Source organism: Empidonax traillii, unplaced genomic scaffold, assembly GCF_003031625.1.
Source record: "Empidonax traillii isolate 1590-97213 ecotype Southwest subspecies unplaced genomic scaffold, ASM303162v1 scaffold588:size748185, whole genome shotgun sequence".
Taxonomy (NCBI): Eukaryota; Metazoa; Chordata; class Aves; order Passeriformes; family Tyrannidae; genus Empidonax; species Empidonax traillii.
In genome coordinates this window covers 189,768-204,760 of record NW_020955781.1, presented here as the reverse complement: position 1 = coordinate 204,760, position 14,993 = coordinate 189,768, and the positions used below count along the sequence as shown (strand labels likewise).

General features: G+C 40.6%; 1 protein-coding gene across 9 annotated transcripts in view; it reads right to left on the bottom strand.

The window, feature by feature from the left end:
• Nucleotides 1-14,993, bottom strand: part of ANK3 (ankyrin 3) — a 207,839-nt gene that overhangs the window by 124,341 nt on the left and 68,505 nt on the right. For 6 of the 9 annotated variants that reach the window (XM_027898271.1, XM_027898272.1, XM_027898273.1 and 3 more), the window contains exons 6-9: nt 14,284-14,469; nt 13,704-13,727; nt 12,386-12,484; nt 1,071-1,169 (exon numbers count right to left, since the gene is read on the bottom strand). In XM_027898271.1, coding sequence (XP_027754072.1) covers nt 1,071-1,169; nt 12,386-12,484; nt 13,704-13,727; nt 14,284-14,469 — 408 coding nt within the window. The remainder of the gene's footprint in view (nt 1-1,070; nt 1,170-12,385; nt 12,485-13,703; nt 13,728-14,283; nt 14,470-14,993) is intronic. The other 3 variants (XM_027898274.1, XM_027898275.1, XM_027898276.1) reach the window with 1 other exon arrangement.

The following is a 14,993-nucleotide window of genomic DNA, read 5'->3' as shown; positions in this document are numbered from 1 at the left end:
GAACAACTAAAGATAAACGTGGAGAAAATGAAGAAATGACAAAATAAACTGACCCAGTTTCTGAATTGGCCACAGAAATAAAAAATACGAATGTTCCTAACAAGCCCTGCAGGAAATCTCAGAGACTGCTGAAACACTGGAAAACCAAACAGAAACCTGTGGATACAGTAATAACAGTAGAAAAAACCTGTTCTTAGGTTATTAATTGCATTTGTTTAGAATAACTCTGGTGGAAATTACACAGACTAATTAAAAATGGAAGAGAGATAGGTGATAAGCTAGTATTTCAAGAAAATGACAATTGTCAAAAAGTTACAGTGACAGCTTTTGAGGGTTACCTCACACACAGGAGTGTGTTGCAAAGACTGCCATGAGAGCCCACAGCATCACAGTTCTAAGTTTTCTTCCAAACATTTGGTTTTTTTCCTTTTTTTTTTTTTCTTTCCACTAAGTAATTAAATAAAACATCCCTGGTTTGACTGGGTTTTAACTACAGCAATTAGGTACAACCATATGCACTGAGTTTCTAAGTCATTCAGAGGGCAGAGTTAGGTGTCAACCTGATGGAAACCATCCCTATGCCCAACACATTTGCTGACAAGTCCCAGCCAGCAGCAAAGCACCCCGTCACACACAGGCTGAGCTGCATGAGACTCATCAGCCACACTGTGTTCTGTGACACTGCCCTGTGGACAGTGAGAGGCAAACACACACTGTGCTTCAAAATTACCCTGTTAGCGTTCAAATTCAGAAATATCTTAGTTGAATTCTTGTCTTTTGGTGTTTTCCTGTACATTCACCTCCACCCCCAAGTAGCTAGAAGCAGTTCCTAATTCAATACTGTTTAGAGAACATGGAAAATGGTTGGTTCTGAGCTCTGCCATATACATGGTGTTTCTCACACTGCTTTAAGAGATGTAAAATGTAAGCATCCTACTGCAACCATTTCATAAAAAATAAATGCAGTGCAGCTGTAGTAGCCTGCCAGGAAGATGAATGATTTAAGCTCTACAGCAACAAACAGGCAATAGTTCCAAGCACTCACTCACAGCATTCACATTTCAGCTTACCCTTGTTTTGGCATCAATTTTAGCTCCTCGATCAAGTAGGAGTTTGACCATATTTGCGTTGCCCCTTTTTGATGCGACGTGCAACGGTGTGATATCATTCTGTGGAAGAAAACAAGAAGAAAATAATATGCATATGTCTTTCCTTCATTAATTCCGTGTTTGGTTTGCTCACAGAATGAATTATGACCAGTTTGCTAAAGCACAACACAGTTTGTTTCCTCGAGAGCTTGAAAGCAAAGGGTAGCTGTGTTTAACCACACACGTGAATTACCGGCCTGATACCTTGACATACACATTCTGAAGACAAACAACCAAGTTGTGGTTAGAGTTAATAGGATGACATGGTTGTGCCTCAGAGCTCAGCTTTGGCATAAGGGTTAAAATTAGGCAATTCTACTGACTGCATCCTAGCAATTTAATCCAGCTATGACTGTTTCTGAGCGTGTAGCGATAAGGACACACACCTCACAACTTCACTGGCCTTGTAGGGGCCACAGCAAATAAACAACACCATTACATCTGCAGAGCTAATTCAAAAGCAACGAGACTGCCAGCGCTATTTTATTTCTGAACACTATCAGCAAACTCTGGAAGCCTCGCGAGCACCTTTGTTTCGGCTCCATCATTAACTTCGCCTGCCCAATTTGTCCCTCTGATGGATACAACGCTGTACTTCAAGTGAGACTGTAAGGAGGTGTATTTGCTTGCCTGAGCGGCGCCTGGCAGGCCAGCAGCAGCAGGCAGGGCTGCTGCACATCCAGGGCAGTTACATAACCAACGCCTGCGCACACAAAGGCACTTCTTTAACAAGATGTAGCCGGGACGTTTCTTCATGCTCTGATGAATCCTTTATCTCCGTGGCGTACGAAGGCCACATCCTGTATGTATTTGATCATATGGAGCCAAGTAAAAATAAAAGGATTTAAATAGAGCATGCAGCCGCTGCATGAGGACAAACAGAATTTTGAAGAGCACGTTTCTGTGTGTTCAGGGGCAGCGCAAACAGCTGGCTGCGTAAAACCGACCTCCCTGTGACCGAGCAGAAAGCAGTACACTGGAGTGAGCGTGTGTCCTACGGCTGACTGAGTCAGAAAGGCACCTGAATAGCTGGGGAGAGGTACAGGTGCCTTACCTGGCTAGCAGACTGTTCAATACTGCTTCCTCAAAACTGCAGGTGAGAGGAGAGATGGAAAAGGAGCACGGAAAAAAGATCCTCTCTCGGGTGTGACAAGCTGACTCACAGCTTAATCGTATCTCTGAGTTCCTAATCCAGCTGCTACATTTTCATTTACACAAAATTTCACTATGGAGCTAACTCACAGAGACTAAAAAGTACTAATTAATATTATCACAGAGGTAAAAGACATGTTAGCAAGATTAAATGACATATTCTTTCTACAACAATAATGATCATTAGAGCATCAAAGTGATGACTGTTCCAGTGTACCTTCTCATTGCTTTAAAAAAAAAAAAAAAGTAAAACAAAAATATGATTGGCACATTAAACAGAAGTTGCACCCTGCCTAATCCTTCCAGGGAGGCAAAACTGTGGTTGCTTAACCTCTATTTTTTGAGTTGGTTTTGAAAAAAAGAATTAATTCCATTTGACTAGGAGCTGACATTGGTTATAATGCAGGGTCACTATATTACTGTATCAGCCACAAAAAGGACAGAAAAAGAGAGGAGAAAAGCAATTATGCAGAGATACTTTCTGGGGTTTTTTCTCTTCCCAGGAGGAAAGATGTTACTGAGGTCAGAGGGAGACAGAGATGAATTCTACTTTCCTGAGAGGAAAAAAAACACAAAACAGTAAAAGAAACAACTTTCGTGTCTTCAAGTATAAGGTATTGCAGGTAATTTATACTGAAGGAACACATTTTTCCACTTGCTGGGGTTGATGGGCAAGGAGGTTAACTCAACCTAATAGACCCTAGTGCCCTATTAATATGTCAAAATAATTTAGTACTAACAATTTACTGCTTCACACACAGATTAGAACAAAAGGCTTATCTAAGTTTCAAGAAAGAAATGGAGGAGGAAGGGACAGCATTACAAAAGATAGGACAAATACCTATTAGAAGTCTAGTTCTCATTCATCTTGACACTAAGCTAAATCTAGTGCCGCACAGGGGAGGGTATAACCACATAAGGATGTGCACTTTGGACCTAATTATTTGCCAGTCTAGTTGTTCAAAGCTCCTGTTGCCTTAAATGAAGGTGAGAAGACGTAGAGGAGAGATTCTGGAGTAGATGGATGAGTGTTGGCAGAAACAGAACTCATCTCCAGAAGAGATGACTTCCACTTAGCAATTAACGTTTAGGTCACACTGTTTGTTTGCAGCAGGGGAAAAAATTAAAAATACCCTCTTTCATGTTCAAAAAGGAGTCTTCTTCAAATAACCTTCATATTTCTGCTTAGTACCAAAATTGTTAGGACAGTATAATTCTCTCCCAGCTTCTGACAGGGGTGATCACCCTGGTTGGAAACATGGGGAAATTCTCCAGTGCTGAGTAAGGACTGAGCTCACTTTGCAAGCTGGAGAGCTAAGCAATTAATCTTTGCTCTATTTGATCACCTGTCTTGATGAAAAACATAAATTTAATATCACTAGTATCTTGAAACCTGGAGTTACATTTGGTGGAAAACAGTCAGCAAGTTCACATTACAAAGTGAGGGATGAAGAAAGGATGTGATCACTTTTGACACAGTTTGTTAGGAAAACCAACCCCACAGAGCTACTCTGAAAAGCTACTCATAACTAATAGAGTAGGAGAAATCAAGCAAACTAAACTCTTTATGTCCAGTGCAAGATGCACAAACAGCTACTCTTTTCTAGGAGAAGAGCACTCCAGCACTCCATTCCCTTGGAAGGAGGTTGTAGTTTTTGTTGTACTTTACTAACCTGTTCAGACAGTTCATAACAAGAATTAAGAAATAAGGAATTAAAAATGAATTTAGCCTCTTCTATCCCTAACATCTCAGGAAAACACTGTGGGGAAATGAAGAAAAAAAAAAAAAAAAAAAAAAGAGAGGATTCCAATCTCTATTCAGAATTAAATTTTGCCATTTTGCTATTTGAGCTTTTACTGATAGCAAAGATTATGAAGTAACAATTCTGCTGGATGAGTTCTGACTCCTCACAGACAAAGAGATGCATTATGTGAATGCTTGAACAATTGCACACTGATAGGTCATGCAGCTTGTCTTTGGTTAGTACTGTGTTGTGTCAAGTCTTTAAGAATTAAAGCCAGAGGTTTCATAAATATGGTCCTTTCCCATCTGACAATTAAGAACACAAGCTGAGAAATGAATAAACCTCAGATGACATTGTTGTTAATTTTTTCTGATGACAAAACAAAGCAAGCAACTCAAAATTGAGTTATTTGTACTTATCACAAAAAACTAGAAATAAAAACATCTTCATAATACGTGCAACTTTGGTGTAGGTTATTAGCACTAAAATTGTGGTATCAGCAAACAAAATAGCCATCAAATGTAATGTTCTGAATTCTTCAGTGTATCAACAGCATCTGCTGTCTTTTCAGTCTATTTTTATCTGTTTGATCTTCTGTAAATTTCTCCCTTTGTTCTTAAGATAGAATAGTAAATCAGGAAACTTTTGAAGATGCTTTCCTGCAGTAATAATGCTGAAATGCCTTCAAGTTGCCACTAAAAGATGTGGTTCAGATCTAGAATGTCTGTTGGAGTGCTGCTTGCCCTCGCTGTTGAAATATCAAATGCTGGATAATGTCTCAGGCAGACCCCTGGACACCGAGATCCAACTTGCCATTCGACTTGAGAACATATTCTACAGGGAATACGAAGTAGAACTTGTGAGAATAACTAACATAAAACTATGCAATAAATGCTCATAGGATTATCAACTAGAACATCTCCTTCTTGGCAGATTTCCTGGGGCACATGATTTTAAGTGCTCTGAAACTCTGCAGAGCTCAAAACGTGATGGATTAGACGTGCACATTTTTTTTTCCACACCTCTAAACATTGTGGGTGGTGGTTTTCCCTTTGTCTTCATCCACTGCCTGCTGCAGCCCACCACCCTTTGCCTTCCTTTGGAGCCTCACAACATCCACACATAGGATGGGTAAGGAGTGACCTGCTTGTACATCCATCTTGCTTGTGCCTGATCAGAGGAAACACTAAGCCCTTTCAGCTGCAGCTCTCTAACTACAGCTTCACAGGAAAATTCAAAAACCTTCAAATAACGTTATCTTGTGCTGAGCAATAAGGCACCTACATTTCCCATCTGAAATGAGATCAGCTGCCCCCTGACACGTTGTATTATCCATCACAGTTCACCACAGCAGCCAGAATTACTCCTTGCTATAACAAATTAGCAACACGAACGGTTAGGAAGTCAGGAAAAAAACAGGGAAAAAGTTAAAATTGGCAAAGTGAAAACACAGTACATCTTATATAATTATATTTTAATGCGTTTAGAAAATGAGGAATTCCCCCTGGTTGCTGGTATGCTATGCTGTCCTATGGGATTGCCTCTTTCTCCCATCAGACAGTCTGAGTTTATAAGTGTAAGAATGTTAATAATCACTAAGAAAAGTAAATGTTTGCCCTTACAGTATCATACTGGGTTCTGAAGTGTACCTTTAAAGGAAGGCACACAAATAAAGGGAAAACCTTTCCCAGTCATGTGCTGCATTGATTTAAATGCTGACTGAGCAGCAGATCATGTAGGGACTGTGAAGATTCATTGCCAATGTCACAAGGACTTGGTATTTCTCCTTGCTACCAATTAGAGAATTTACTTCCACCTCTTGAGCCCTCCTCCGAGCCCCTCAGTGGAGGGCAGTTTTCATGAGAAAAAAATCACACTTATTTAATTTAAAATTTCACTTCCTTGATTTAAAACAAACCAAACCCAAACAGTTTCTTACCAAAATGTTCAGATTAACTTGGAATTTACTAAGATAATCCTTCTCAATTCTCAAATGACAGCAGACTCTAGGAAGAGCTTAATATTGACACAGAATGTGTGAATAAAACAGAAGCTGAAAATAGCCAGACTGCTAAAGCAGAAACTTCCTATGCAGTCTGGAAAATCCCTCATCATTAGGGGTTCTTAAGAAAAGAGCATAATGTTGGTTGCTGGTTGTTGCATACTGGAACTGTCAGCAACACCACTGCATAGACATTACCACCATTACCAGATCCTGGAGGTATGAGAAGATTATGCTGTGCATTTGAAGATTGCCATATACAACTATGCAGCTACACCACCATATTTTAAATGAAAACATTCATTCTTTTCTCCTTCTGTATTTTTCTGAAACTCAGAGTTGGAGATACAACACAGCAGAATCCTTGCAGAGAAAAGTCTTAGTAGCAGTTGCTATGATCACTGAGGCTTGTACAGAAGTTTCAGAAATCAAATATAAAAACACACAATCAGATGCTTTCTAGGAAACCTGGCAAGAGTGCATAATTTTTCAGCTTTTTTCCTCCTCTACTTAATGGCAGTAAGTCTTATACTGTGCTATTATACTTCTTGTATGCTATAGTTAACTTTCTTCAGGGCTGAGATGTATAAAATGAATCCTGGAAGAAAAGAAGGAGAGCTATAGCAAGGAGCTGTTATGGCAGACTACCACTGGGGAAATAAGATGTTTTTCTCTTATGCCACTGTCACTTAGATATTGCCTGCTCTTTTTGATGGGCTAATGGTGTTCTGCTTCTCAGCCTCAGGGTCATCATTAATGCATGTTGTCCTCACACCACCCTCAAAATTACCAAATCCTTTCTCAACCTTCCAGTAAGCAAACTTTCTGCAGGCAAAGCCCACTCCCAGTGGAACTGAAGTCTCCTCTAGAACAAGGAGTGCTGTGTATCAGGAAGGCTATTCACAGAGCTGGATGCAGTTTTATGGCACAGTGAGTAGCTTCTCTTTGCTTTGGCAAGAAAGATATGGGGAGAGGTCTCCTTCACATAGAGGATTCCCTGGCTACCTTAATCTTTGAATTAGCTCAAGTACAGCGTGGATGGGAGGGGGCCACAGAGGTTTCATTCAGCTGTTGCTCTGGAAGCTTCAAAGAATTTCTTCCTTCCTTTTGAACCACTGTGCTCCTCAGAAACAGCTTCAAAGGCATTTCCTTACCTGGGCTAAACAGACCTTTCCACTGGAAGATCATCTCATACAAAAGAACGATATCTGAAGACTCTGTGAACCCCCCAAAAGATAACTTTTGCCTAATTGTAATTTCCAGAAAATAGTTTATTCAAAGCACCTTCCTCAACTCAGCGGTTGGCAGAGCAGCCTTGGAGAAACACGGCTTTGCATGTCCTTGATGCTGAGCTAGCACAGGGCTGGACACACATCTCTATCCCAGCAGATACAACTGCCTGCCCTCCCCGGGCACTGCTCCTGGGAATGCCCAAGCAAGGCCTGAACGGGAAAGGGCAGGCACTCCACAGGGCTCTGATTTGTAGCAAAAGAACTTTCCTGCGCAGGATACCACAGGTAAAATCAGAGTGCTAAGGAAACTGGTTTCCTTCCAATGGCCACTAGTTGCTTTAACATGTATCTGGACACACCTTTCCAGGTCCTGAAGTAGCAGCTGGGATGGGAGCACAGTAGTTTTCACAATGCATATGGTCACTGTATGCCAACAGCAGAGTTCCTGAATTGACAGTCTGAAACAGGAGAGCCCACTTGGTGGATTTCACTTCTCCACGCTAATCACTATGTTGGTACTTCCAGAAGATGGGAAGTTGATGCCAAAATTATTAAAACTCAAGGTAAGACATCAGAAACAGTTCAAAAGGCACAAGTGGCTGATAAACAATAGTTTTCTTAAAATAACAGCAATTAGTTTTTCCTGTTGAAAATAAAATAGATTGATTTAGGAGTGTCTGGCCTTCTTTCAGATTGTGGCTAGGATTCACTTGCACTTCTCCAACATCAAGTCAGCTAACAGAATGGTGCCCGGAATTGCTGCAATCATTCAAAACACAAGTAGTGACTGCACTTACATGTTAGGCTGGCTAAGAGAGGAGGCTGACTTCCCTCTCAGTTACCCTTTATTCTCCTCCTCCACTTCCACTCCCAGTTAAGCAAGAGGGAAATACGTTGATGCAGTGAAGGGATTTCCTAAGCTTTGAAGCATTTCAGAGAAGCACAGCCAGGTGTGAAAATGTACTATAGAAAAAGGATGATGAATAGACATAAAATGCCTGTTACCTTGCCAGTAATTGTGGTAGGGTTTTTTGCTGAGTTTGAGCCCAAGAAGTCAAGTAATTTGGAATGACTGTTTTCCCTTCATTACAAAATGGCAAACATCCAGCAGGATAAGGAGATCTTGTTTCACTTGGAATGAGGTTAGGAAGGTTTTTGGAGCTGCTTCCATGTTTATAGGTAGAATAAAGGGCATCACAAGCTGATTTACTGAAATGATTTCCATCCATTCCAATGGGAATTTTGTTGTGCCACCTTCCCTGCACTTGCAGCAAGGCAAGAGAAGAAAGCACAGACACAGAAGTGCTAATGCAGTTCAGTGGAAGAGCTGACATGAGTCACTTGGCTGCAAGAGTGCAAACCTGTAAAAGGAGGTACATTTCCAACCTTCCCAGCCTCTACAGTCAGCAGGTACACAGGCTGGCAGGCACTGTAACACCTGTAAGAGCTCCTGGAGGTATGCCTATTTTCCCAGTGGCAGTGAAAGCAGGGAACAAGGGAATGTATGACAGCTGAGAGGCAGGCAGGTGTACAGCGGTGGGGTAGGGAAGCAGCTGCTACTGGATATCACTGGGGACATCATTTACTTACAGTACAGCACCACTGCTCACCTCCTGCCCACACACTGAGAGTCATCATCAAGCTCATGTCTCTCCCTGCCTTCACTGCTGGAACCTCTTTCTTCCCTCAGGCCTTTTAGAAACAACACTGAAAGCAGCAGCTGAAGAGACCTCTTTTGCCCCAGGTCTGCCCTCCCTTTTCTTACATCCTTTCCCCAGCTCTTCTTTTCACCACACTTGCCCTTGGCCTTAAGGCTCAGAGTTCTGCTTTGATCCTACACATCCATTCACATTTTCTCTGCCCTTCCCACCTTGACTATACTGACGGAGGGAGCTATTTATCCTGCCCTCACACTTTTGTCTTAACACTGCCCCCTTCACACAAGCATCTTGTTACCACAATCCTCTCTTCTTGTTCAAATCTCTCCCCAGAATTCCTACTTTCCTAAACAGTTGAAACACAAATCAAGAGATAATGTTGATTTGCACTTATTTAGCAAGAACAAAAGAAAAATTGTTGGTGGTTTGCAAAAGCACCAAGTGCATTTCACACCCCATCCTAAAGTTTGCTTTTTGTGAAAGAAAGCTACAGTACATACACATGGTATGATTTTAGTTGGGTTACAGCCCTTCCATTTCTTTGCTCTGTTGCTCATCTCACATTGTCAGCAACTCAAATAAAGGTCTTTGCTCCAGCGAGGAGACAGCACACCATGGATAGTGTTTACAGAAATTAAAACAAGAGGCAAGGAGGAGGTGGCAATGAGCAGGCTGATAGTGGTCATTTTTAATATCTGTTTTGCAATTTGGGTGATCAAGGATCAAGCAAGGTTTTTGCTACTTGGTGCTGATAATTGTACCTTGCACACAACTTTTCCTGGTGCTCGTTTGCCTAAAAATTTGCTGCTTTACCAGAATCTAACTCATCTTCCAGTGCAGCACTTTTATTACCAGCAATCTGATAAGCACTAAGGAACAAAATTCAGCTCCATATTACTGTTATTTATGCTACAATTCTTTCTGTCATAACAACTTTATCTAGATTTCCAGCCACCATACACAGCAGAGATGTGCTCTCCCCCTCTGGATGCCCCCACCCAGTACCACAAGCACAAACAACCTGCTCAGTGCTCCAAGTCACAGCTCAGCCCACTGCTCTTTCAGGCTGCTGTCACTGCATCCACACTTCCCCAGCTATCCCAGAACTCTGCCTCTCTCTGATGGTAACAACTAATGGAGCAGAACCTGTAATGTCTAGATCTTGAGGAGGAGGCAATAATGGCCTTATTACCTTGGATGTGCTCTCCATAAGTGCCCCTAATCCAAAACAGAGCTGCTGAAACCTAAGACTTATTTTATTAAAACAAGCATAGGCAGATGGTATTTAGTGGTACTGGTACTAAATGCTGCTAATTGCTAATGTAGTAGCACTGCTAATCCTTAATCTTGTTTCTGAGTGGGAAAGAATTGACCTAAGAAAGACCCTGTTTGTCTTCCTTGCTTCTCTGATTAGAGCTTATCAAATACTCAACGCCAAAGCTCACGATGGAAGGAAATGCCTTAATGCTCTAATTTGGTCAGCTAAAGGACTTGGAAATCAGAGGTCAAGTTATCAGTGAAAGGAAAGCAAACACAGTCAGCAGCTTCCCAGGAACCCCTCACCCCCAAAATTTGCTCTTAGCTTGTGAACTTCATATGGATCTAACCTGGGATACCTCTCTCACCAAAAAACATGAAATATATTTAGTGATGAATGTGACTTAGAAAACACAATTTGAGGTGGTTGAGAGATGTATAAGAGCTGATCCTTACCTTTGATACTCAGCTATCAGTTTCACCCAATGCCTGCTAGCACTCTTCTCACCAGCAACAGTAGGTACTGGTTCACTATCTTAGCTTTGGAGATTTACTTTCATTCCTAAAACTCAATGTTGAATGAAGAGTGGCCAGCACCAACACTTTTCACCTGCACTCCTACTTATACTTTAATGAAAAAATTCTGGGTCTGTGTTGTTCAAAATTTCTATTCCCGCTCTATCACACCAATTCCTCCTATTAATCACAGTCTCTAAGAAAGAACCGTTCAAGGTTTGTTGGGGTTTTTTTAATATGAGAAGTTGTATAAGTACAATAGTAGTTTCTATGCTAAATAATCACAATGTTATTTTATTGTTTTCATGGGTTTGCAATGCTTTTCATGAACACTTTGCTGCATGTAAATATGTTCCTTAACTACAGAAGTATTCAAGATTTTAGTTATACAAACCATCTAAAGTAAAAAAATACTGCAATTCACTTTTTGCTCTGTGCAAATGCTCTAAGCAATAGTATAGGAGCTGCTGGATTATCCATGTGACATAATTCCCTTCATTAATATGATCTTGAATCTACATTGGGGTTCTTTTGCTTTTTCTAATTTAATTGAAAAGTTGCTCCAGAATCTTATTACATAAATGTAATATTAATTATGAAATAACTGTTAAATAATATTAATTATGATGATTTCACATTTAATCTCTAAATTTCTAGAAAACATTAATTCATGGTCAGTTACTCTTGCATCAGCATTTGTCTTCACTTCAAATACCTCTTGTTCCCTTGATTTTATCTTCCTATAGTCTCAGGAATCACTACCACATTTCCTCCCTGGCTTTGTTTTGGTAAGGTTTAGTGAGCCAGAGTTTTGCACAGCCTCAGTTTGTCTTGTTTTGCTGGTTGGTTTGTTGTCATAATTAATTTATTTATTTGGTCAGTTTTGGTTTTGGGGCACCAGGCTGGCAGAGCAGTCCAGCTGCCTCTGGGAGGATGGAACCACTCCATAAGCAAGAAGGTGCAACTGAAGCCGCCATCAGCTGCTCCCCAATCAGCCCAGAGTGAACCATGGGGACACTGGGAAAGCCCACAGTATTTGACTCCTGGTTGCTGACAATTTTTCATCCATCTGAGGAAATACCCTGTCACTCTCTGGGCTGTGTCATGGCTTTGGTGCCCCCTTTACAGGGTCAGGAGGGTTAATTCCCTCACTCTACCACAGTTTCTGTCATACAGCCCCCCATTATTGACTCCCCAGATCTCATTTCATTTTCTATCTCTCCAGTGTCTCAGATCTCCTTTACGTATCACCTGACTTTCATATATGCAGTGAAGGCAGAGATGCTTTACTCACCTGCACTTTATGGTCACTGGAAACAACTGCACAGTGAGGAGAATTCATCAGGGACACAACACTCCTGCCATACGCTGAAGCTCTGGATGGAAGCATTGCTATCGATCTGAACCCCAGCCTACCTTTGTTTCAGCAACACTAGAACTATCACAATAGCAGCTCCTTTCGATTAAAACAGATGTTTTCAAAGGTGAGGACCAGAGCTCAGATTCATTTCAGCAGCCCAGGGAAACCCCCTTTACACTGTATGGTAGCTGAACAAGAGCAGTCAGGTGAGGCTCCTTGGCTGGTGGGAGCAATGTACCTTTCCACACCTCCATGGAAAAGATGCTGCAAAGTGATGATTATGCAAACGAGGCATAACTAAGATGTCACACTCACCCTTGCAGTGAAGTCCACAGCAGCACCCCGATTTAACAGCAATGTGGCTACATTGATGTTTCCATAGTGAGCAGCTATGTGGAGGGGGGTGAACCCACTCTGGAAAAAAAGAAAACAAAACACAACCAATAGATACTTTTAAAAAATATTTCTGCATTATTCCAAAATTTGTAGCACATCACTGACAAAAGCTAGTAACAGGAGTCTGCTGCAAGTCACCACTCCAGCTCTGTACTAGTTTTCACTCACTGATGTTTATTTATAGTATCTCAGAGAGATATAAATAAAATCATATTGCTATGCAGGAGGGAAAAAAAAATTAACATAATTATTCTAGAAGATAAGAAGTTGAATAAAATTTTCAGTTATTCCAGAAAAACAAAAGCAAAACATGTGAGTATTAAAGCAATGATCTGACTTTTATAAGAAATTAACTGCTAAGTAGAAATATGTAGTTATTGGTATTATGTCAGTCTTGCAAGTTAAATCTCTTAGAGATTCTTTGCAGAAGTTCAAATGCAAGTCATTTAATGATATTTGCTAACTGATTTTTATAAATTCATAGTAGATGCAAATGAAAATAACATCAAAGACTATTTTAAATTATTAATATGGCTTTTTTTTCCAAGGGTTAGTACCATATAGATCAGTCTCCCACTGTGGGGAATCACACTGGGTTATGTTCAGACACCACCAGTTACCACCCTAATTAGAAGATGCTTTACTGATAAAATTACTTCAGCAACTGATTTTCATATTTAAGTAGTTTTACTTCCTTATAAAATAATGCTAAAACATGCAGCAATTCCATCAATCCTGCAAAGTATGAAACCTTATGGGAACTAGATGCATTTCTAAATTGTTAGCAAGCCATGCTAGCTGCAACTGCCTTGCTTTGGGAGTTTTGCAGATATAAAACCACTCTCAGATCATTCTATTTGCTGACACCATCAAGGTAAGTGTCATGCAGAAGCCTAGAATCAGACCTGGATGCACAATATGACAGGGTTGTCTGCAGCTCTTAACATATCTGATAAACATAATGCTCCGTGAGAGTCCCTGAAAACTCCATCTTGCATAATATGGGTCTTTTACGATGGCAGTTGGTTCCCAAGAATGCTCAGCTCTTACTTTTAAACCCTAGTTTCAGCTGCAGAAAGCCCTGGTATCTAAACTACAGTCTTCTCTAGCACATGCTACTTCATTTCATCTAAAGCAGGTGCCTATCCTATAAGAGGCGATGCAAAAAGGAGGAAGAAATGATGCAGCAGCACTAAGTCATGAAGGAGTGATGATGCATATATATATTTATATATACCTCTGTTGTTCTATTCACCATCATCTAGGTTAACACATTTGGAAGCAAAGAGGGGGAAAAAATGAACGGTTAGTTCACCACTGGTGATAATGGATGCAGAAAGCTTCATGATTGCTACGTGGCATGGCAGCTCAGATGGCAGCACAACCGGCACACAAAGGAAGCTCGATGGAATGGAAGCTCAATGAGCAAGTATCTTGAATGCTAATTGTTACATGTTTACCAAAGTTCTTAAAGTAGCAATTGCACAAACAACTAATCAAACAACTCAATTGTACAATACCTATAGCCCACCACTGCAGGACTGGCTTTCACTTCCAAGAGAATAATTCGAATAATACTTTGTTTATTATTTTCCATTTGCAAAGTTTCTACAAGAGAATTTAACCCTGATTTAAACAGAAAGGGAACAGGGGAAAAAGAGGCCAAAGGAAGCAAATCAGATGTTTTTTTTCTTAAGAAAAGAAAGTCACGTGTAACTCTGCAGCAAAAATACTTCACACCGAGGGAGATCTTCACCAGATGAATTACATGTGGTCAGGACCTTGTAGCATCAAACCTTTTCCGTTTTCCAACTGACCTTTGACTCCACATCAGCGTTGTGGTCGTTCTGCAGGAGCAGAGCCGCTGCCTTCGTGTCGTCCTTGCGGGCAGCGATGTGAAGGGCGGGAAGACGGACTTTTCCCTTCGTGTCGTTTTCGAGCAGCAGCGAAACCACCTGGTCGTGACCTTGCTGCAAAGCCACTGCCAAAGGTGTGAAACCATCCTGCAACATACAACAGGGACTATAAACACGGGTTCCAAGCTTCCCAGGGGGTGGGAAGGGAAGAGATCTCAGCACTGGTTAACAGTACTGGCTCAAAATCAAACGCCAAGTCTAACGTGGTGTAAATTAAAAGTCGCCCACAATGAGTAAAGTGTTGGTGAAGTAGGTTCCAGATGCTCAAAACACCTTTCTGGCACTTCAGACTTAACATAAAATTACAAGACACGAGTAAACAAAAATGACTGAGACTTGAGGGGAAAAAAAAGGTGAAATTACTAACAAATTAACAGTTAATTATACAGATGCTTATTTATCTAAGTGTTTAATTATACAAAAAGGTATAAGAAGCTGAAATACTAAAATTAAAATTGTTAATGATGTCTCTATAGTAAATTATCATGAGTTCCCTCCACATCTACAGATTATCTTTTTTTTTTAAAAAAAAAAACACCCAAACAAACCAAAACAGAAAAAATCCCACAATATTTGATCTTTACCCCGATATATTTTATATGTGGATTTAA